The 21,326-nt window shown below is 49.4% G+C and overlaps 1 protein-coding gene across 4 annotated transcripts in view; it reads left to right on the top strand.

Annotated features, from left to right (window-relative positions):
- The window catches only part of SIL1 (SIL1 nucleotide exchange factor), a 99,772-nt gene that overhangs the window by 56,312 nt on the left and 22,134 nt on the right, over positions 1–21,326 (top strand). For all 4 annotated transcript variants that reach the window (XM_032703250.1, XM_032703252.1, XM_032703251.1 and 1 more), the window contains 3 exons: positions 728–824; positions 3,168–3,359; positions 7,866–7,987. In XM_032703250.1, the coding sequence (XP_032559141.1) occupies positions 728–824; positions 3,168–3,359; positions 7,866–7,987 (411 nt within the window). The remainder of the gene's footprint in view (positions 1–727; positions 825–3,167; positions 3,360–7,865; positions 7,988–21,326) is intronic.

Below are 21,326 nucleotides of genomic sequence, written 5' to 3'. Positions count from 1 at the left end.
TTCCTGCACCCACGTTGTTAAACGTGTTCTAAACATTTCACTGGTGCTGACTTTCCCCTTGGCACCCTCCTAACCAAGACAGGTTTAGTTTCTGTGGGGAATCTCTTTCCTGAAGTGTGTGGGATTTCCCACTTCTTTCCTCGCTCTCCCACTGACTCCTGCTCAGGGCATGGAGATGCTCTTTATCTTCATGGTGCCTCAGCAGCTGGATTTCCTTTTTATCCATGCAAGAGTCATTGTGGCCCAGATAAACCCTCCTTGAACCAATGAGAAAGGCATAATGAGCACCACAACATGGTTTTTAGCATTTCTGTGTGATTTCTGTGTGGATTTGCCCTTGCCCTGACTGATGATGCTCATCAGAACTTCAGCTGAAATCTCCAGGTTAAAGCTTGCGAGTCCTTAGCAATGATTTACTGTCACAGGGGTGCTTTCTGTATTACAACATGAAATTCTGAGGCATAAATTAATCAGCTATTTTCATTGTGTTAGAACTTTAGATTTTGGATCAGAGGGTTTGATTACAGAGCCTTTCTTGATTGCCAGGGTGAGGTGTGTGCAAACCACTCACAGAATACAGCACTCAGACTAATCTTTTCTTGAGTGTGGTGTTTTTTTAATCCCTTTCCTCCTGCCCTTAGCCATTGCTAGTATGTCACAGTGAAAATAGTATAGATGCAGTTGTTTACTGAAAACATGTTCTGGTTTGTTTTGTTTCTTCTGCAAGACTGGGCAAGGTGGATGTTGATGCAAATTCATTCACGTCCCAGGAGCTCAAAAAGGCCTTGGCGAAAATGAAGGAAAGTGAGAAGGCAGAAAGGAAGGTAAGGAGAGAGTTCCCTGTTTGTAAAGCAATGCACAGTGCAGGGATGTGAACACACCCTGTGTTACACATTGCAGAAATATGACGGTTAAAGTGATTGCTTGGGAAAATACTGGGCAAATTAATCTGGTGAATATGAACCTAAAATACGATTACTAACCTGTCAGTGATATAGTTCCCTGACTTTTCTGTATGATTCGATAATTCTGTGAATGATTTGGGTTGGAAGACACCTTAAAGATCATCTCTTTCCAACCCCCTGCCATGGGCAGGGACACCTTCCACTAGCCCAGGTTGCTCCAAGCCCCATCCAACCTGGCCTTGGACACTTCCAGGGATCCAGGGGCAGCCACAGCTTCTCTGGGCAACCTGATTTATTTATTCAACTGCTGCTTGATTCACAAAAATGTCTGCAGACCCCAATGTGGCCAGATTGCAGTGTGACAGTATTTATAAAGGGAGTTCCTTTCCCTGTTACTACTCTCCTTGCTTTAGGTTTCCAATCTCATGCTCTGGCTAGCAAAACCCGAGAGGCCATGGTGAAGCACAGGCTGAAGTTTCCTTACACAAGCTCCAATCCAAAGTAAAATAGAATAGAAGTGCTGCTTTCAGCCCTCTCCAGGCTTGGAACTGTCCCCAGCCACTGGTGGGATGATATGTGACTCCTCAGGGGGGTCACAGCCTCTTTGCCCTCTCCCCCTCAGCAGCATTTCCTTAGGCCTTCACTGCTCCTGCTGCCTTGGCATTGGCTCAGTTGAAGGACAACTGCAGTAGAATTCAAGGCTGTGAAGTCTTGAAGTCAGAGTAAGGCTTCTTTCCCCTTATGTGGCAGCAGGGCAGTATTTCATTTGCTCTAAGATTATTTCATTGTTGCTGGAAATGAGGATCATTGAAATGCAAAAATTAGCAATGCTCTATTACATGAAAATAAGCCATATTTTAAACCCCCTGTTAAAATAGCTTTTGTCCCATCAACTGGGCTAAAAGCAGCTACATCTAATGGACCTAAAGTATTCCATTTACAGTCACTCCTGCAGGGAGCAAATTCATCCTTGAAGGAACTGTGTCAGAGGAAATTCAGTTACACTGAGCCTGTGCCTGTCTGTGCTCCGGCAAAGGCAGTTTGGAGTGGTTGGGGTGGGGGTGGCCCTGTGTGTGGTACCTGTGCTAAACTGGCCAGCAGTCATTAGACTGACAGCTTTCACTTCCATTGCTCCCTTCCCCCGATGGCTCCAGCCCTTGGCTTCTGTTGCTGTGTGAGGAGCAGGGCAGTGCTTGCAGGGGACTGGGGCTCGTGGAAACCCTCCAGTTGGGGGTCACTCCTGGGTACAAACATGGCTTGGTATTTGTGTTTGTGATGAATCCCTTTCAAAAGGGTCTTTCTGGCTTTCTCCTGCTCTAGGGAAACCCAGCTCCAGCCTGGCCTCTCTGCTTCATCCATGCCCTGCAGCACCAGGTTCTGTCCCCGCCTGTCCCAGTGCCACCAGGGCTCCTCTGGCTCTGGGGCTCTCCTAGATCTCTGACAGATCATTTTCCTTCTCACCACATGCCTTTTGTCAGCTCTCTTGGTTTGTGGCAGCGCTTGGGGTGCTGTTACTACCAGAGAGATGAGCCCTGCTCAGGACAGGCTGTCCCCTGGCCAAGCCCCCTGGCCTGACACTTCAGCTACCCCCAGCTTATCACCACTCCTTCTGCTTCCCTTTCTGACAGCTTCTGTCCCCACAGTGAGTGCACCTTTCCCTGAGAGATAAAGCCATCCTGGAACGTTGGGATGACAAAAGCATCTTCATCCATGTCCGAGCAGATCTGCTTGATGTCACTGGCATGGAGTCACTGGGCACTTCAGGCTGGATGGGACCTCTGGAGCTTTCCAGCCCCATCTCCAGCTCCAGGCAGGGTCAGCTGTGGGATCAGAGAGGTTGCTCAGGGCTTTTTCCAGTCAGATCTTGAGAACATCCACTTGCAGGCAGAGAACAGCAATGCTGCCTCTGGGCCCCGTGCACTGGAAGGACATGGGATGTAGAAATGGTGTATAGCTGTAGAAATGGTGTGGAAATGGTGTATAGCTGTAGAAATGGTGTAGAAATGGTGTATAGACCTAGAAGTGGTGTACAAAGCCCTGGTGCTCACTGGTGCTGCAGGTATGTCACAGATAACTGGGTTCCTGGGCTTCTCAGAAGGACCCTCCAATGCTGCCCCTGCATCTCTGATGCACAGCACTAAACCCATTGGCATGGACAGCCAGGTTCCCCTTGTAAATTTGAGGCTGGAATTTCTTTCTGTGTCTGTCTTGTCTCTCTTTATCTCCTATCTTCACATGTGGTTTCCTCCTCCTGCTTTCAAGACTCAAGAGGAAGAGGTGAGGAAGAAGTTCCGGCCCATAGAGCAGCTGAAGGAGGAGTTTGAAAAGCTGAACATGAAGATGGAAACAGATTATGAAATTATGGTTAAATTAATCAGCAAATTCAACAGTTCTGCCTCCACGTTGGATGAAAAAGTAGCAGCCCTTTATGATCTCGAATATTATGTTCACCAGGTAACAAGAATGCATTAGTAACTACCGTGTAAAATCCAGGCGATGTGGTGTCAGAAACAGGGGTTTATTTTTCTTATCAGTATCAGGTAATACAAATTGCTTAATTACCATAATCCTGGGACAATAACAGACAGCAGAGGGCTAGTGCAGGCTTATTTTATATCCAGGTTTGAATTAATCATTGCTTGTGCCAGGAACCAGAAGTTTCCTAGGGGCTGCCTGATCTGTTGTCTGTTCTCAGGTGGGTTTTCTTGTCCTCTCTTTTTCTTCTTTTATCTGCTTAATGTTGCAAAATGGGGTTTTATGTGCCATATTTGGGTAAGTAGAGTGGTGGCTGCTAAGAAAATAATTATTTTCTTGCTGCTTCCATGGAAAGCTGTCGTGGTTGCAGGTATGTGCCCTTACATCAGTTCACAGGGAATGTTTTCAAACCAAGGAGGCAACAACCACCTAAAACCCTCTATTTTGTCTTGGCTTGAGTAAGCAGTGGCATGTAGAGCCTCACTGTGCTAATTAGCTCTGTGTGAGGGTGAATGTATTTCCTGAAGTCTTTCTTCCTCAGATTTGGGCTCACACTTTTCCCCCCTCCCTCTGATCTCTCTTGCTCTGCTCTCAGCTGACACATTTCTACCTCTCCTTGGCCGCAGCTGCGGGCACAGAGCTCTCCTCCCTTGGGCTTGGTGCCTTCCCTGGTGCCACCTCTAGGTGGGTGTCTGGGCATCGAGGCTCTGTTCTGCCTCATGGGAAAGGACTTGGCTTCTCCCTCCCCAGTGACTGGGATGGTTGGGAATGGTCCGGGAGAGTTTCCAGTGTCACTTTGTCATTTCAGAGTGTGAATGGGACAACTCTTGGGAGGTGCCCTTTCACTGGAATGTCACTTGTTAAACCAAATGTGGTACTTAAGGGGGAGATAGCTGAAGGAATGTGTTGCTGAGAGAGAGAGTCCATATGCCAGCTAATAGAAGTGTTATTTCCAGGGCTCTTTGTCCTGAATTTCACACTAAATCCCTGTCCTGGGCATGCAGAAGCTTTTGTGCTGTTTGTTCTCCCTGCTTTTGTTTCACTGATGGCATCCACCTGACTCAGAGAATAAGTGTGAACAATGGTTGCCCAAAGAGCTTTATATTTGTACTCAGGGCTAATCCTGCCTGGTTAAGGGTTCGCTGAAAAGCGACCCCCAAACACCCTGGGATGCTTCGGATTCCAGTGTAAGGATCTGCACTATTCCAGCATAAAATCCCACCTGCTTGTTGTAGCACAGGATGGGGCAAGCCATTTCAGATTGGTGAGAGGAGCAGGGACTGGAGCATCAAAGGGAACCACATCCAGCATCAAAGGGGTCAGAAAGGGGGACTGGCAGGGAGGCTGTCGGGAGCACAGAGGGCTCCTTTGTGCCGTGATCACAGCGCTGCTCTGTGCCCGCGCTGTCGGGGCAGATGGCTGGGCAGCACCTTCTCGTCAGGCAGGAAGCTGATAAGAAATATGACTTGTCTCTAAGCCAGCATGGCTTTTCCTCCTCTTTCTTCTTCCAGTCAGTTGAATGCGTCCAGAGCATTATCTCTGCTTGGGACTGACTTTAGCGGCACTGGCTTAATGTAATTACTGAACAGCAGCCAAATGTGCTTGTGCCGCATAACCCTGGAAGGGCCGAACTGTCAGGAGTGCTCTGCAGTGAGTCCCAGCTGAGGGAGGACAGGGATCCTTGCAGGTGTGGCTGGCCCAGGGCAGCTCCCACCTCATGTGGGACCAGTGACGGCTCTGCTGGTCCCGCTTCCCCATCCTCCATCTGAACGGTGACGTGCCATGGCTCTTGATAACTGTTTGGCTCCCGGCCATCCTGCTGCTGCCTCCGGGGCAGAGAGCGCCCTGTCGAGTGGAAAATGCCATGCCCTGGAGGGTGTGCAAGCAAAGGATGTTCCCTGCTCCGTGGTGTGGTCATGAGCCCCCCGGAGCAGCGGGATGTGAAGCAGTGTGTGGCTCCGAGCGCGCTGCAGGGAGCAAAGGAGCCGCGGCCGGTGCCCAGCCCGTGGAGAGATGCTCTCCCCTGCTTTTGAAGAGTCAGCCCAAGGGCTCCGTGTTTGCTCAGATTTGTGTTGCCAGCTCTGGTTTGCTTCTCCTCAGTCAGGATTCAGCTTGGCATGTTCAGGAGCTCATCTTGGAGAAGGGGCAGGAAGGTTTGGTTCGCTGAGTTATCTGTAATGCATAAAACCAAATGCAAATGTGAGGAGGGCAGAGCGTAACTCATAAACAGCATTCATGGTGCTTGCACAGCCGTGTGCGGAGCCAAGACCCGTTCTCAGGCATTGCAGCCTCTTTCTCTCAATTATTTACTCTCCTTATCTTCCTCTCTCCCCTCCTCTGACATGCTACACCATCTCTCAGTGCTAATTTCCTCTCCATCTCCTACGGTTGACACGCTGCTTTCCCTTGCTCTTGTTTCCTAATGTTTTCTCTCTCGCCTTCCTTCCCTGTTTTCTTTCTCCTCCGATTCAAAGCTGCTCCCTGAATAACTGCTGTCATATTTGCTCTTCTCCCATCCCTCTCCTCTCCCACTTTGCCTGTGTACTTTACTCAAGAGCTCTTTTGATCTTTGGTTTTCCTTCTGTGCCGATTCCAGTGGACTGAAGCGAGGCACGAGCTGCTGCCTCACAGCTTCTGCCGCTCCCCAGAGAGGTTAATGCCTTCAAGTTGTTAAGTTTGGGGATTTTGTTGGTTTTAAAACGGTGGCTGAGGGAAGGAGCTCTCACAACAGACTCCAGTTAAAAAAGATAAACACATCTTCAAAACAGGCTCTACAGCACAATTTATATTCTGCAGCTGAGGTGTCTCACTGACGCTGGAGTTGGTCTGAAGGACTGTGCTGGTGAGGTTACAGTGGGGGTTGGTTTTCCCACACCTGATGCAGGATGCAAACTCCTGCCTGTCCATTGTGCAGAAGTCAACGTTCGATTCTAGCCTTAAAACAGTTTCTACAGAGGCTGAGCAATAAAAGGACCCACTGACAGCTGAAATTAGGTTGCTGCATAGACTTCTTTGTAGACAAAGGTGGGTCTGCAGAAAATTGAGAGTTCTGGCAGGCCTGGTTTATAGGGACAGTTAAAAGAATGGGATCTGAAAGGATACAAAAGCTGCTGCAAATCCTGAATCAGCCCCAGCAGACCTGCAGAGACCAGCTTTGCAGAGGAACAGCAAGTGGTGGGTATTGTCCCAGTGGGGAGCAGAGATGAGCTGGAGCTCCCCAGGTCCTGCTTTGGTTGGGAACAACATACCCATAGGACATAAAGCTTCTTCCTTCTCTTGGGTACCTAAAATACCTGACTTATGGCCAATTTTGGTGAAGGTACATGGTTGGATAAATATAACACTGAGCATGAAGTCATGGTTCACTAGAAGAGCGTTCCAGCTGGAGCACGGTGCTGGAGCCTGACATACCCTGCAAGCCTTGTGGCACTTGTCCTGTCCCACCCCATCAGGGGGTCGCTTTGCCTGGCTGATAACTGATTTTTACATTCTGTTCCCATCCACCAATTGCTGTTTTCTCCCTGTCTTTCAGGGAGAAGAAATGTCGAATTTCTAACCCTGATTTTTTTGCACAGGCTTCATCAGATCCCCTTTTAAACTGCAAAAATAAAAATCCTTGAATACCAAAATGCATTGATTTGACTTTGGATTGAATTTTGTACTTGAAGCACTTTGTGCTGTTTCTCTAAATTTTGTTTGCAAGCACTCAGAACCTTTTCTGATCTCCTCTCCAGGAGCAGATGCCCACTGGGACTATGCCTGGTTAGCCCCAGATCTGGTTAGAGTCAAAGGCTGATGAATCCCCCACCAATGTGTAAACTTTTCCTTACTGGCAGTTAGTCCAATATTTTTTGTTTTAGAAAAATAATTTCTCGGGCTGTCCTGAGGGGAAGTTCCTGGCTGGCTCCTCCAAGCAGGGCCTGACTTTTTCTTTCCTTGTCCACATGAAGTTGTTGATGGTACTCATGGAAAATTCCCAGAACTGCCCGTGCTCCTCACCCCAGGCAGCACAACGTGTACTGTTGGTGCTGACAGGCTCCTAAACATCCCTGACTCCTGGTGCTACAATTGCAGCATCAATTAATTAATTGCATTTCCAAACGTGGGGTTCCCTGGGTTCCCAGTAAAGGCCCGCTCAGGTGAGAGAGCAAAGAGCTGGAGTTTTCCGATCAGATATACCGAATTTTTGACCTGAGTTACCAGAATTCATGTCAGGAACAGTTTTGGTAGCTATAATCAAAGTATCTGAGTTTCCAGCAATGCCTTCTGCGTGTGGCAAAGCCACCCATCAGGACACTGTGCCTCTGCAGCCATGACATCGTGGCAGGATTGTACAGAATTCAGCCACAGCCGCTCCCTCTGAATTTTTAATTGCTTTTGAAACTGTGCTGGTTGGACCAGGAGGGAAGGGATGCTGTGCTCTCTGAGGGGAGGTGCTCTCCAGGAGCTGGGGGTTCGTGCTGATGGGGACCTGCTCTCTCCCAGGTGGACAATGCCAAGGATTTCCTGTCCATGGGAGGGCTCCGGCTGGTGATCGAGGGGCTGAACAGCTCCGAGGCGGCGCTGAAGGAACACGCTGCCTTCGTCCTGGGAGCCGCCCTGTCCAGGTGAGCCCTGGCCACCCCGGGACACCAGGTGGGCTCTGTGCCTCTCTTTGTCTCTCTTGATTTATTTCTGAGAGCAGAAACTGAGAGCTTCTCTTGGCATATGACACACCACATTGTCTTATCCCCCAAAATTGTCTTCTCCCCTTTCCTTGCCACACCCCTTACCCTGCTCTTCTCCTCAGTCCATCCTCATCCAGCTCGCTAGACTTACCCGGAGTGATTTGGTGTTGAATCTATGGTTGTTTCTTGGTTTTCCTAGGCTCTTTGTTTGTACAAAGTCCAAGGGGGGATAATTCTGCCTCCCTCCTCTCCCCTTGACAGCCCTCTCTTGGGGAAGATCTGAAGGAGGGTGCAGTTACAAGTGCCACCTTTCTCCCTCCTATTCCTTTTTCCTGTGCTGCTTTAGGATAGCAAGATGCTGGCTTCAGAAATATAGCAACTGCCATGGTCTTTGGAGGGGGGTTTTAGCCCCACAGACCTGGTGCCTCTGACACCAAAGGGGAATGGGGTCAGCAGGCTGAATCAGGAGGAGACTGGCCTGCAGGATATTGCAGGTTCAGGGGAAGGAGCCCAGTCTGGCTCATGCTGGGGCATCACATTTAGTTCTTCAGGTGGTGCCATGTGGGCTCCATTTGCTAGGTGCCCTTTTAGTTTTATGGGGTTTGGGGCTTTGTAGGATGTGCTTTGAGAGGTGCAGAGGCTTTAGAAATGCATTGTATGGTCCCAAACTCCAGGGTCAGAAGTGCAGAGTGCAGATTGAAAGTCAGGACTGTTTTATCTGCATATTTCCACACCTAAAAGCATAGTTGCCTTTTCCAACATCATAAATGATTTATGGCTGAGTCTAATACACGGTGCACACATTTCTTTGGCAATCTTGTGTCTGATGCAGTTGGCCCTCAGTGGGTGTGAGGTCATACGGCCTCATGGACAGGAGCAGGTACCCAGATTTACACCAGGAAGGGATCCAGCTGCTGGCCTGAAGCAGAGCCTGACTCACTGATCACTATAAGATATGCCCTTACACATCAGAAACACAGACCTGCTCTTCATATTCTGGTGTATCCTAATGTTGGAAACAATATTGGAATGGTTTCCTCAGGGTCTTCAGTTGCACGTAGACTCTTAATTTTATGTTTCATACAGCAAAGATTATGAAGAGGATCTGGAAACCTTTGCAGGTAACTTGTGAAATAACAGGAGCTGTTAAAGAGCTTCTTTCCAGATGTAACTGACATGTCATGGTCTCAAGACTCAAAAAAATTCATTGTCACATCATATGATGTGTAGCAGTGGCCACGAGAGTCATGCTTTTGTGTAGCATTCCTCACTCAAGGGCAAAGGCCTTTCCTTGGACAGAAACAACCTCTCGTCTGATATGACTCAACTGCTGCTTCAAAAACTTTTAGACCTTTTTTCTTTGAAGGACATTCTGGCAGATGGTGATTTTGAGTGGTTTGGATGGTACATTATCTGAGAGCTCTGTTCCAAAATATGAAGAATATTATGCCTGGGCTTGGGTTTGCTTTTTTTCCCCTTGCTGTCCTTAAGCTTTCTCAATAGACACCTACATGCCAACTTGTCTGCTGTGTGCTCTCTGCTTAATTTATTTGTTCATACATTTTCTCAGCTTACTCCATGCTCTAGTTAAACTGTCAGGGGCATTTCAGGTACTTCACATTAAGCATTTCCTGATGTCTCGTGTTTTTCTGAGGGCTTGTTGTTTATTTCTTTCACACATGGCTGTTCCTAGGAGCCTTGGTTAGGGGGTAGGACTTTCCAGTAAATTCCCAGAGGTGTCACAGTTCACTGGGCTGTAGGGACATGATCTGCTTGTGTGCCTGGGGATGGTGTCAAATCCTGCACTGGATGCTGAGCTGTGCCTGGACTAGAGGTGATGCTCTGCTGCTCACCAAATGGGTCTGTGGCCACCTCCCGGGTCTCTTCAGCCAGGCTGGGTCAGGCCAGCAGTTCCAAGCCAGGCAAACATTCCCAGAGGAAAATCATGGCATGATGATAGCTCCACAGCCTGGCACGGGAGGTCAGTAACTCCTGGCACAGCTCAGGCTGGAGAAGGGAGTTTGGCTGTAGGCAAGTGTTTAACACAGGAGGAAACCACTGGACATAGAGTGATCTCTGACGTGCTTGGGTCACATCCAGAGCTTTTCAACTCTTAAAAATACCCAGGACTTCTCCAGATTTGCAATGTCCTTAGCTCTGATCAGGTAGTGAAGCAGGTAAGGGATGGAGCAATGAGCTGCAGCACCCAGGTCTGGCCTGCACAGTCCTGCCAGGACCTGGCTCACAGGTCTGGCTGTGCTGAAAGCCCATTTGGGATAAAAGGGTTTTCCAGGGGATCAGCATCTTGAGCCAACAGGCCAGGTGGCTGGCCAAGACTTGGATCAGCAAAGGCAGGAGGAGGAGGAAAAGGCATACCAAGGCCAGCTCAGGATTTCTCCTTCGTGATATTGCTCCTATTTATTTGGCTTAAACCAGACTTGAAAAGCAGCTGCAGCACAGTGTGATTTGGGCCTCAGGGCACAGGGTCCTGGGGTCCAGCTGCCAGGATCTGTCCTCCCAGCATCCATCTCTGCCTCTCTGAGCCTCTGCCACAGGAGATGGTGACCTGACAGGGAAGAAATCAAGGTTTTATCTCTTGTTTCTCTTGTACGTCCTTCACTTTAGGCATTTGGGTTTGAATCGCTGAGTCTGTGACCAAATCAAACATCGTTCCATCTGGTGGAGTTCTCTGAGCAGTGCCCTTATTGCAACTCTAAAACCTCATCACAGTCTTACTGTTTTTAAACCTTTAACAAAAATGTTTTCTGTTCTGCAGTTTGCGAAAGTAAACTTCATTTGAACAATCCTCAAGTGCTCTGATTGGAAATAAAAGTTAAATGTGCTAACAAAAATAATTGCTAGGCATGTGGGGTTGTACATTTAGGTATCCATAATTCACTAACAGTGTATGCCAATACACAACATTATCTGGATTTCCAGTGATTGCATTAGCATAAAAGCATGTTAGCATTTATCCTGTGGTACTAACATTTAAATATATATAAGTATGAAATATTAAGATACAGCATTTTGGAGGCAAGTGAAACTACTGTCTCTAAAATGTTCTTGCATATTTTGAAGGTACACTCCAGTATCTTCAGATGACAATCAGCATTCGCACCATTGGGTCCCAACATTACAAAAATGTCAGTGTTTTATGCAAAGAGGAGCTATATTAAGCTAAAAAAGATTGCTGATGAGAGAAGTGTCTTCTGATGTCCTCTGAGCTATTTACAGGCAGCATCTTCCTTTGTTCATGGCACAGCCAGGCCTCTGTGCAATCTGTATCTCCACGTTTCACAAGACTGGAAATGTGAGCCAGAAAGGATTATGCTTGTGATTAAAACCTCCATTTTTAAAAACTTTACCTTCAGGAAACGTTTTTCCACACCAATAATTTGACCATTTTAGTATTTTGTAATAAAAGGATTTTTGTAATCCGTTTAGAAGGGGAATAATAATTTATGTTGAATGCATTCTCGAAGCTTTATCCCAAATGCTCCCCGTGCGCTTAGGGTGAGTTGGAGGTGAGGATGGAGAAAAGTTAAGCTGTGGGACCTTCAAGGCAAAGGGAAGCAGTTTGTACTTCATTGGGAGAGGGCAGAAGGTGAGATTTTGGCCTGGCCAAAGTGGGGAGCTGGGAGGAAAACCCCTTGTGCAGCTGCAGTGAGAGGCTCCTGGTGTTTTGGGCAGTCCTTTAAAAACCCACGTGCTGTTCTGATGGGGTGGCTGGGCACGGGATGTCACACTGATGGTCCAAGCTGGTGTTTGCCCTATGGCCCAGGGCACAGGGCAGTCCCAGCACAACCTCTGCCCACAAGCCCAGCACTGCTGTGGACTCGCTGTTCCCTTTGGCCCTGAGAGCTAAAACAGGACTTGATGAAGGCTCAGGAGTAAACTCATTCCAGGTGATAACTCAAACATCATCGTGCAGCAGCACTCAGGAGTTGTCTAGAGATGGATTGTCTTAACCATTTCCCCATTTCCCCCCCATCCCCAAGATTAAACCCCTTAAACAATGTCCATGTGCATCCTGAACATCCCAATCACCATTAGTGTTACCCAGTTCTGAGGCTCATTGAGAGCTTGCACCACTTTGGTAAAGGAAGGAGAGGCATAAACCATGTATCTGCTTCTCAAGAGAAGCCTAAAAGAGGCTCCCCAAGTGATGGGCTCCGTTGCCTCCTGCACAGTGCTGGGCTGGGGTGTCCCAGCAATGCTCAGCATTGTGGGGTCCAGCTGGTTTTAGATCTGTTTTCCCATCTTCTTTTTTTAGGGAAAAAGGATGGGAGAATGCTGTCCCCTTGCTCTGTCCATCAGTACCTTGGTGGTGTCCATTCTCCCAGGGTACATGACTTCCATGCTCTGCTGGAGAAGCACCAGCTTCTTCAGGATGTGTCTGTCAAGAGGAAAGAGCTTCCACCAGATTTAATGGTTTTGAGCCAGGTCCAGCTGTGCAATGAAACTGGTTGGCACTCACTGCTGTTAAATAACATTAGGGCCCAAGCAATAAACCCAGGAAAAGTAAAATTAAAGACCTTGCTTTGATGCTGTCTTGTAAGGACATAAGAATTTCTGGGCAGAGAAATAAATCTAGTTAGCTTAACAAGCACTGTCCCTGCCCATTTATTTCAAATCCGTCTTCCAGCTCCTTCCTCCATCTTCCTTCCTCCTCCAGCTTCCCCTTTACATCCTGCAGTCTTTGCCCATCTCTTTATTAATTTTCCCTGATTTTTTCAGTGGCCCTGTTTGCCCACACCATGTGTTTGCCGTGTCCCAGTCGCAGTAATTCCAGCTCCACTCCTTGCCCGCTTGTAATTTCTTGCTTTGTAGGTTGTCTCTTCTATTTTTATTTGAACTCCTGACTTGTGTGGAGTTATCAGCCTCACTGCACTTAATTTCAAATTAATTTGATTGGGTCACCTCAATTTTTTTTCTGTAACGATAATGAACTCAACCTATTTAGCCTTCCCCCATTATGAATAACCTTAACAAAAACTGCAGTGCGGTATAAATGAGTGTTTCATCATTGTGGTTAATTACACAGAAGAATAAATCCCTAAACATTTTTCAGCCTCTGAAATCTAACAAGGAAGTGTAATTAACAATTAAAGAGTAAACTGCCATCCTTGTGCTCTCTGGAAGACTGGGAGAGAAAAGTCTAGAATGGAAGGTTTGCCCCTGGGTTTTGGGGGGAGTTGAAATGCTGGGGAAGTGCTGGTGTCTGGAAGCAGCAGGTGCAGCTGTGCGGGGTCAGGTCCTTGTCCTGTGCCAGGTTCCTGCAACTGCTGGAGAGTTGTCAAGGTGGGATGGACGTCTTGGCCTCACTCTGTGGGACTGGTTTTAGTCCAAGGATGTTGTCCTTTCTGTAAAGGATGGGAATTCTGGAGTGAGTGATCACATCCGGGGGGTCTGGGTTGGGCAGGTGGTGCGAGAGAGGTGGGCAGAGAGGCTGAGCAGTGAGGATGCAGATGATGAAGGTGGAGTGTTTGGCCTCACATCACACCTGGGCAGTGAGTGGACCTGCCCGGCTCCCACAGCACTGAGATCCATTGGGTTCTCCCAGTTATCCCAGGGCTCAGCCTCAGCAGTACAGATGGCTCCTGTTGTCCCAAGACCTGTGTGTGGTGTCCTTCCCTGAAGACCCAGCCCCCCAGACCCGCTGGTGCTGCCTGGGGCCGTGGCAGGGGTCGGATCGGGAGCACCGGGAAGCTGCCCTGGCAGAGCTCAGCAGTGGCCTCTCCTTAGCAGGGGGGGTGATGACACAACCTGCAGGAAGAACTCATCACAGCCAGGTCATGCATTATATAAAACATGTGGTTTCTGTCTCCTCGTGTTTAGTAAATGCTCTGTGCTGCAGCCTTGAGTTATTGTGGTGGTTTCCATTTAAAATACACAGTCAGGCTGGTTACTTAACCACTTTCTGCCACAAAAAAACCAGCCCAAACTTGCTATTTCTCAGTGCAGACCTGTTTCCACAGCTGGACATAACATGTATTCCTCTGTCTCTTCAGCCACTATTTATTCATCCTTCTTGCTCTCCAACTCCCTGGCAGGAGGGTGGAGCCAGGTGGGAGTCGGGCTCTGCTCCCAGGGAACAAGCAGCAGGACAAGAGGAAACGGCCTCCAGTTGCACCAGGGGAGGTTTAGATTGGATATTAGGGAAAGTTTCTTCACTGTAAGGGTTGTCAAGCACCAGAACAACCCTGGAGGGATTTAAAAGATGTGCAGATATGGCACTGAGGGACCTGGTTTAGCAGTGTGGTGTGAGATTAACGGTTAGACCTGATGATCTTAGATGTCTTTTCCAACCCATATGATTCTATGTTCTCTGTTTATCCTTTTTACTACAGCCTGTGCACTCAGCTAATGGCTTCACAAGCTTAAAGGTTTTCCTCGCTAACCACCCACATTATTTTCCTGACCTGCTGTGACTTTCCCATGTTGTGCATTCTCCGCTTTCCCTCCAAGCAATAGGTGCAAAAGGCTCCACAAAGAGGAGGCATCTGCCTGTGCTCTTTAATCAGGGTGTGCAGGAGGCTGTGGCAGCCCATTGTCCTGTGTTTCAGAAGGGAGGTAGAGGAAGTGCATTGAGTAGAACAAGGAAGCAAAGAATGGGAGATGAACAATGAGAGAGGAAATGCAGGATGCTCAGTGACGTACCTGCTCCCAGAGGATTTGGGGTGGACAGCACTGAGCCAACCATTACAGCTATTGTCTGAGCTCCCGTGGGAGGATGCAGATCCCATCTCCTCCTCTGTAGGTCCCACTGTGTGCACCCTCCTCCCCCTTCCTGATTGTGGCTTTTGCTGGATTTAATTGCTGACTGGCTGCACACAGCCAGGATGCAAAGCCAGGCTTGGGGCTGAATGGCAGTGGCAGAAATGGGCTTTTGGAGGGCTGTTGGGGGGCTGCCCTTACCTCTTGTGGGCTGTCTTCTGGATTTAGCCATATTTGCTCCTCCACTCTTCCCGTTGTGCTGAGGAGAGGCTGGCAGAGCTGCTGGTCACAGAGCTTTCATAGGAGGCAAAATAATGTGGGTTTCCATGGCATCCAAGGATGGTCCTTGGCTGTCCTGACTGAAGAGGGACCAAGTCTCAGCAAGAGACCTTGTTTCCAGGTTGTCACCTTCCACCATACCTCTTCTCTTGCTACAGTGTTTTAGTAAGATTTTTCTCATCTGTGTCTTCATGTGCTTAAAGATTCATTGAAACAGGTGATTATTCATCCATGAAGACAGTTCCTCAGGCCTTCCACCAGATTGCTGCCAACCTCACCCCTTCAAGGCTCTCCAGGTGTTTGAACGGGATGATGAGAGAAAACAACAGCTTACTGGAAATTATCTTTCTGAAGAAACTCGTCGTCACTGTTAACTACTTGCTCTTCCCTGAAGTGCTGACATTCTGTGTCTTCTTGTGAGCTGGGTTTTAATCTCCCTTTATTTTAGATGATCTTTTTTCTGCTTGAAAGGAGGTGTCCATCAGAGGCCCTCGAAGCTGCCTTGCGTGTTTGGAAGGGCATGACTCACTGGCTTGGCTGCCTGAGAAGCTCTGCAGCCCTGTGAGCCCTGAGCTGCTCAGGGCAGCTGTCTGTGGCCACCCAACATCCCCAGGTTGCTGGGTTGGTGGGCAGCCCCCTCCCCGTGGGACAGCTTGGAGTCACCATATCAGCTGGAGGAATGCTGTCACAGCTGCTTCCCACTGAGCCTTGGCCCCTTGATGCCACTGCATGAGCCCTGAATAGATTTGAAAACTAATTTGCTGCTCAGAGCATCAATAGATGTACGTCACTTGTCCTTTCTGCTGCATTTAATGAGCTTCCAAGGTACTGCAGCCAGTTCCAGAAGGCAGCCATCAAAGGATTGTGTCTTTGCTTCCATCAGAAGTGCCCCTCCAGCACATGGCACGCATGTCTCTCATGAATTTAACGTGGAGCATGTAGTATACTTTCTTGCAACCATCCTTTCCAAACTGTTTCTCCTCTTTGTTTCTGTCTGCCCTGAAAGTCGGGGATGAGAGAGAGGAAGGGCTCTTCCCACAGTCAGATGGTGTAGCTGGAGCCCGGGCAATACGTGGGTCATGGTGAATGTCCTCCCACAGAGCTTCTCCCCACATCTGTGACTCCCTCTGTTATTCCCTACTGGTGCCCAGCCCTACCTGTTCCCTTCTGTCAATCATCCTGGAGCTGGCCTGTGCTTTGGGCATCCCTACCTGCATCAGTCTCGTGGGAGTCCCACGTGGGACACGTCTCTGTGTGGATGAGGAGTGAGGGCACACGTTGGTGCTGCCGCCCCGACAGCCGGGAACGATGGGCACAGCCCCGCGAGGGACAGGTCATTAATCCTTAACTGCGTCTGCTGAGATCAATAATTAGGGCTGTTGCTTTGTATAAACCACCAGATCAACACAGGAATTGCCTTATTAAAGCAGACCTGCAGGCCTGGCTGGTTGGAAAGCCCCTGTGGCTGGATTGCAGAGGTGGGAACACAGAACCCGGGTGGGAACGGTAGGGTGACATGTAAATGAGGTTTCCCTAAGCCTTGAGCAGCTCAAACCTGCCATACACAATGAACCATGAGGGTTCTTGGGTTTTATCTATTCCTGTCAGTGCAACAGGGAGGCTTGAAGAGGGTTTCTGGATTCTGGTCCACGCCTGGTACAGCAGGGTGGCTGCACACAGGAGTGTGTCTGATCTCCTCTGCATGTTCCTCCTCTCCTTGTGGAAGCAAGTTGTGTCACGTTTCCACACATACTCTGTCATAAAAGCCTCTTAAAATGATTTTAGTTTGTTTGCATGTCTTGGAACGAGCAGGAACTCACTCGAGTTGTTTTCCAAATTAATACCCCGCTGTTTTTACTTAACAAGGTCTTTTTCCAAGCTGAGAACAGTAACGACTCCGAGATTTCTTTTTAAAAAATGCATTTTCTTCTGAGGCATTTCATATTTAAATCTGTCTTAATTTCAGTTCAGCTAATATGTGAAAACACACAGTGAGGCATTATTAGTCCCTGAAGGAATAAAGACAGATGGAACCCAAAATGGAATTGGCTTTATGATTAATTGAAACCTTCAAGAGTGCAATGGAGTCAGGGCATGGTCTTGCCCTGTCAGCACCTGGGCAGCAATTCAGCTGGTGTGAACCTCTACGAGCACAGGCTGAGGAGAAATACAGATGTCCCCTGGTAGAGCCAGCCCTGGGTTGTCCCCTCTTGGTGGGACCTGTGGCTGGAGGAGGGCAGGGATGAGCAGGGGGGGTGGTGAGGGTGGTGTGTGGGACGGAGGGGACGGAGGGCGTGTCGGGGCCCTTGGTGTGCTGACGTGGGTTGGTAATGAGCTGCTATTTCTGCCTCGAGCTTCCCACAGCTGTGCATGATGGCTCTTGTGTCCCTGTGCCGGGAGAGCTGAGCTAAGAGGAGGGGAATGCTCCAAAAAACTTGGGAACGGGAATGTGGAGGTGTGGAAGTGCTGTAGGGGGCTGCGAGTTTGGGCTCTGCTCTGAGTTCCTGCTCCACGTGAGACCTGTGCGATTTCCTCAGGGCTGGCATTTCCCATCCTGGCTGTGAGAGGGAAGGCAGGAGTGGAGAAATACTGGGCAGTGTTATCTGCACTGGCTTCAGCATTAGTGAGTGTTTCTGGGGTCTGTAGCCACAGACACTTACAGCATTTCTGCTGGAAAGGAGAAAGAAAAGGTGTTGCAGAAAGGAGAGTTCTCCACTGTGTTTTGGGAGCAAGTCCTTCCCGTGCAAACTGGCTTTGCAGCTCCGACCATGACCGTGCTTTCATGGTCAGCAAGTCCTGAGCAGCTCTAGAGCTGGGGAGATGCAGCAAGTGAAGGCAAAGATGCTTTGCCAAGGCAAATCCATGTCAATTATGGAGCTATGTCAGCACATCTGCTTGGAGAGGGTACAAAGGGGATGGGTGAGGGCAGTGATGGCAGCGCCAGGAGATGCCCAATTTCCCACCCAGTGCTCACAGCTGATCTTGCCTCTGTGCATAGATTGTGTTGACATGGGGCACACTTGCCAAAGAGAGGGCTGTGGGTGCCTCCCCCTGAGCTACTGAATAGGGCTGAGGGGGTCTAAAACAATTTGAGGAAGGATTTGGTGCAGAAAGTTGAAGTTTGCCTGTGGAGATCATGGTTTAAGGTGTAGAAGTGCTGAGGGCCCATGGCTCTGTGTGTGCTGGGCAAGTGTGTGTCCCTGAGAGCAGGGTTGTGTTGAACTGGTCTTTCTGGAGCAAACTGGACAACAAGCAGCATCCATGTGTCCATCAGCTGGGAAGAAGGTGACAGACACATGTCCCTGCCTGTGGTACAATAGCAGCACTTCCCAGTTAAGAACATGAATGGGACCTTGCTAATTGTCCTGATGAGTTGGAGCACTGCTGGAAATGACCTGATCCTGCAGATCTATGGGGAGCTGAGCAAACTCCTGTAACATGCCCAGCACCTCACCAAACATCCCCTGTTCACTCATTCTGACAAGTGCAGTTTGATTTTTGTTATCCCTGGTCCCCACTAGCATGGTCAAGTTTGTTGAGGTGTGTTCTGTACAGAAAGAAAGGCTCCTGAGCTCTTTCTGCAGGACCTGGACAGGAAATTGTGGAGAAATACTATAAAGCTGCTGTGGATTTTCTTTTCTTTCCTTGGGGACTCTGGGGATTGCAGATCAGCAGATTGTGGATTAGCAGATCAGGAATTAGAAGTACGTTTTTCATTCTTAGGTTACACACTAATGAATTGAAAAATTTAATTTCTTTAAATCCAGCTATTTCAGATAGAATTGGTGAAGTCACCTTGTGTCTCTTCTGGTACCTTAAGAATGGCTGAATTGTGATCTCTCTGGGGTAACATCATCCACATTCACTTCTTTGTATTTAGCCTTGGCTGATACAAAAGTGCACTCTGCTTGCAAGAAGAGCCCATCCCTCATGGGTGTTGCCAAGTGGGGTGGTGGGGGTGTGTGTTGGAGGCTGCAGCTCTCTGCCAGCCCTGGGTGCAAGGAGGTGAACTGAGCCCTGGGGAGCAGCCCTGGCACCAGGCTGGGGGCTCCAGTTTAGGTCTTTTAGTCCCCTAGTAGTGACTCAAGTGTTCTTTCCAACTCAGCGTATTTTGATTCCAGATGTAAGCCAAGCACACCTCACACCTGGAGCCAGGCAAACCTGCCCTGCTGTGCCGTGGAGGCACTTGGCAGAGCTGCAGCACTGGTTTAACAGGATGTCTGCCCAGTAACAACTGATAGGGAGGTGAGGATCATTGAAGTCTAACTCCATCCCTGCCCAGGACACCCCAAAAATCCCACCCTGTCCCTGAGAGCGTTGTCCAAACCCTCCTGGAGCTCTGGCAGCCTTGGGGCTGTGCCCACTGCCCTGGGGAGCCTGGGCAGTGCCCACCCACCCTCTGGGGGAAGAACTTTTTCCTGAGATCCAACCTGAGCCTGCCCTGACACAGCTCCAGCCATTCCCTGGGTGCTGTCCCTGCTCACACAGAGCAGAGATGGAGCTGCCCCTCAGGAGGAGCTGCAGACCCCGGTGAGGTCTGACCTCAGTCTCCTCCTCTCCAGCTGAACACACCAAGTGCCCTCAGCTGCTCCTCGTACAACCCTCCCAGGCCCTTCACCATCCTCATGTCCCTCCTTTGGGCACTCTCCAACAGCTTTGGACCCTTCTTACATTGTGGCACCCAAAACTGTCCCCAGGACTTGAGGTGAGGCTGCCCCGTGTCAGAGCAGAGCAGGACAATCCCCTCCCTGGCCCAGCCGGTGATGCTGGGCCTGATGTACCCCACAAAAATGGAAATAAAAAATAATTATTTCTTCTTGTCCTTCGACTCAATCCTGTGAATGAAGCTGAAGTCTTTCCCCCCTTTTTTGGATCCCTCTGTGGGGAGGGTGCTGGTGCCTTGGGCAGCCCCTCCACTCTAACGGGCTGGGGTTTGGGTGATGCTGGTGCCGTGGATGCACAGACTGCAGTGGGCTCCACGTGCCTCTCCTCTAGCTGCACTGCTCTTCGGGTCTGAGGTATGCACCTCCCTACCCAAAACCTGTGCCAGGGACAGCACGGAGCAGAAAAAGGCATTTATGTCGTTAAAAGCCTAACGGCTGCGCTGTGGGACCCTGCCGGCGGGGGGAGAGCAGCTCCTTCATTACCCAGAGCTTTAAATGAGAGCTAAACAAAAGGGCCCAGGCTCTCCAGAGCCGGCTTTATTCACACACCTTGTGATGCTGAAAGTGGGTCTGGAACGCGGCCGCCTCTCGCCACGAAGCACCGGCACCCCCGGCAGAGCCGTGGGCTGGCGCCTGCCGGGGCAGGAGCACGGCACTGGGACATCTGTTACTCCCCTCGACTGATGAACGGATTTGGGGCTGTGCCCATAATACCTTGATTAACAATTAACATGATGGAACTGGGAAATACATCTCATTCCCCGCCCGAAGCCGGCAGGTGAGGATATATGTTACGGGTTGATTGCTGTGCCTTGTTAGAGCCTATTTACGGGTGATTGAAAAGCAGAGGCTTTGTGTGAGGAGAGACCTTTAATCTCCTGGCAGAGCCAGTGTGTTTCCCTTCAGGAAGCGTTCCTTCTCTCCTGCTTATCTCTAACCCCCGCTCTAAACCTGAACCTGGCAGAGACCAAAAGAAAGGCAGGATCAAAACAAAAATAATTGGGATTGCTGGCTTTTGTGGGCAGTCTGAACCCGTTATTCCTACTTACCAGCTAGTTATTCCTAAATAACTCTTGCAAGAGACAATTCAGCAGTTGCAGCATCTCCTTGATGAAAAGCACTCCAATGTAATAACCATGGCAACAGTTGCTGAGGGCTGGGGTGGTGAGGGATGGGGATGCTCTCTGAAGGACACTGGCCCAACTTCCCTAACAAATGGCACTGCCAAGCACCGAGGAGGTGATGTATGGAGAGCCCCTTATGCTGGCTCTTGTCCTGGTGGGGTCCCAGCCACATGTGCTGTGCTGGGGATGCAGGTTGCCCCAGTGGACCCAGGAACAAGTCACATGTTGTTAATGGTGGGCATCTTCCTCTCTGCAGGGAAGGGGAGCTCGTAACCTGACAGCTGAGGGGGAGTCATGGGCACATTTGATTGGGAGGGAAAGGCCAGGAAGGGAACCTGAGCAGAGGACACCACCTCTGGTCCCCAAGTCACAGAGGATTTCCCAGGGTCTGGATGCTCTGGAAAAGTCTGCATGTGTCTCTCTGCTCTTGACCTTCACCCAGCCTGGTTGGTGCCAGACACTGGTATCAACAATAAAGACATGTCTCATCTC

Source organism: Chiroxiphia lanceolata, chromosome 15 (assembly GCF_009829145.1).
Source record: "Chiroxiphia lanceolata isolate bChiLan1 chromosome 15, bChiLan1.pri, whole genome shotgun sequence".
Lineage (NCBI taxonomy): Eukaryota > Metazoa > Chordata > Aves > Passeriformes > Pipridae > Chiroxiphia > Chiroxiphia lanceolata.
Note: the sequence above shows the minus strand (reverse complement) of the source record. Positions and strands in the feature narration are given on the sequence as shown.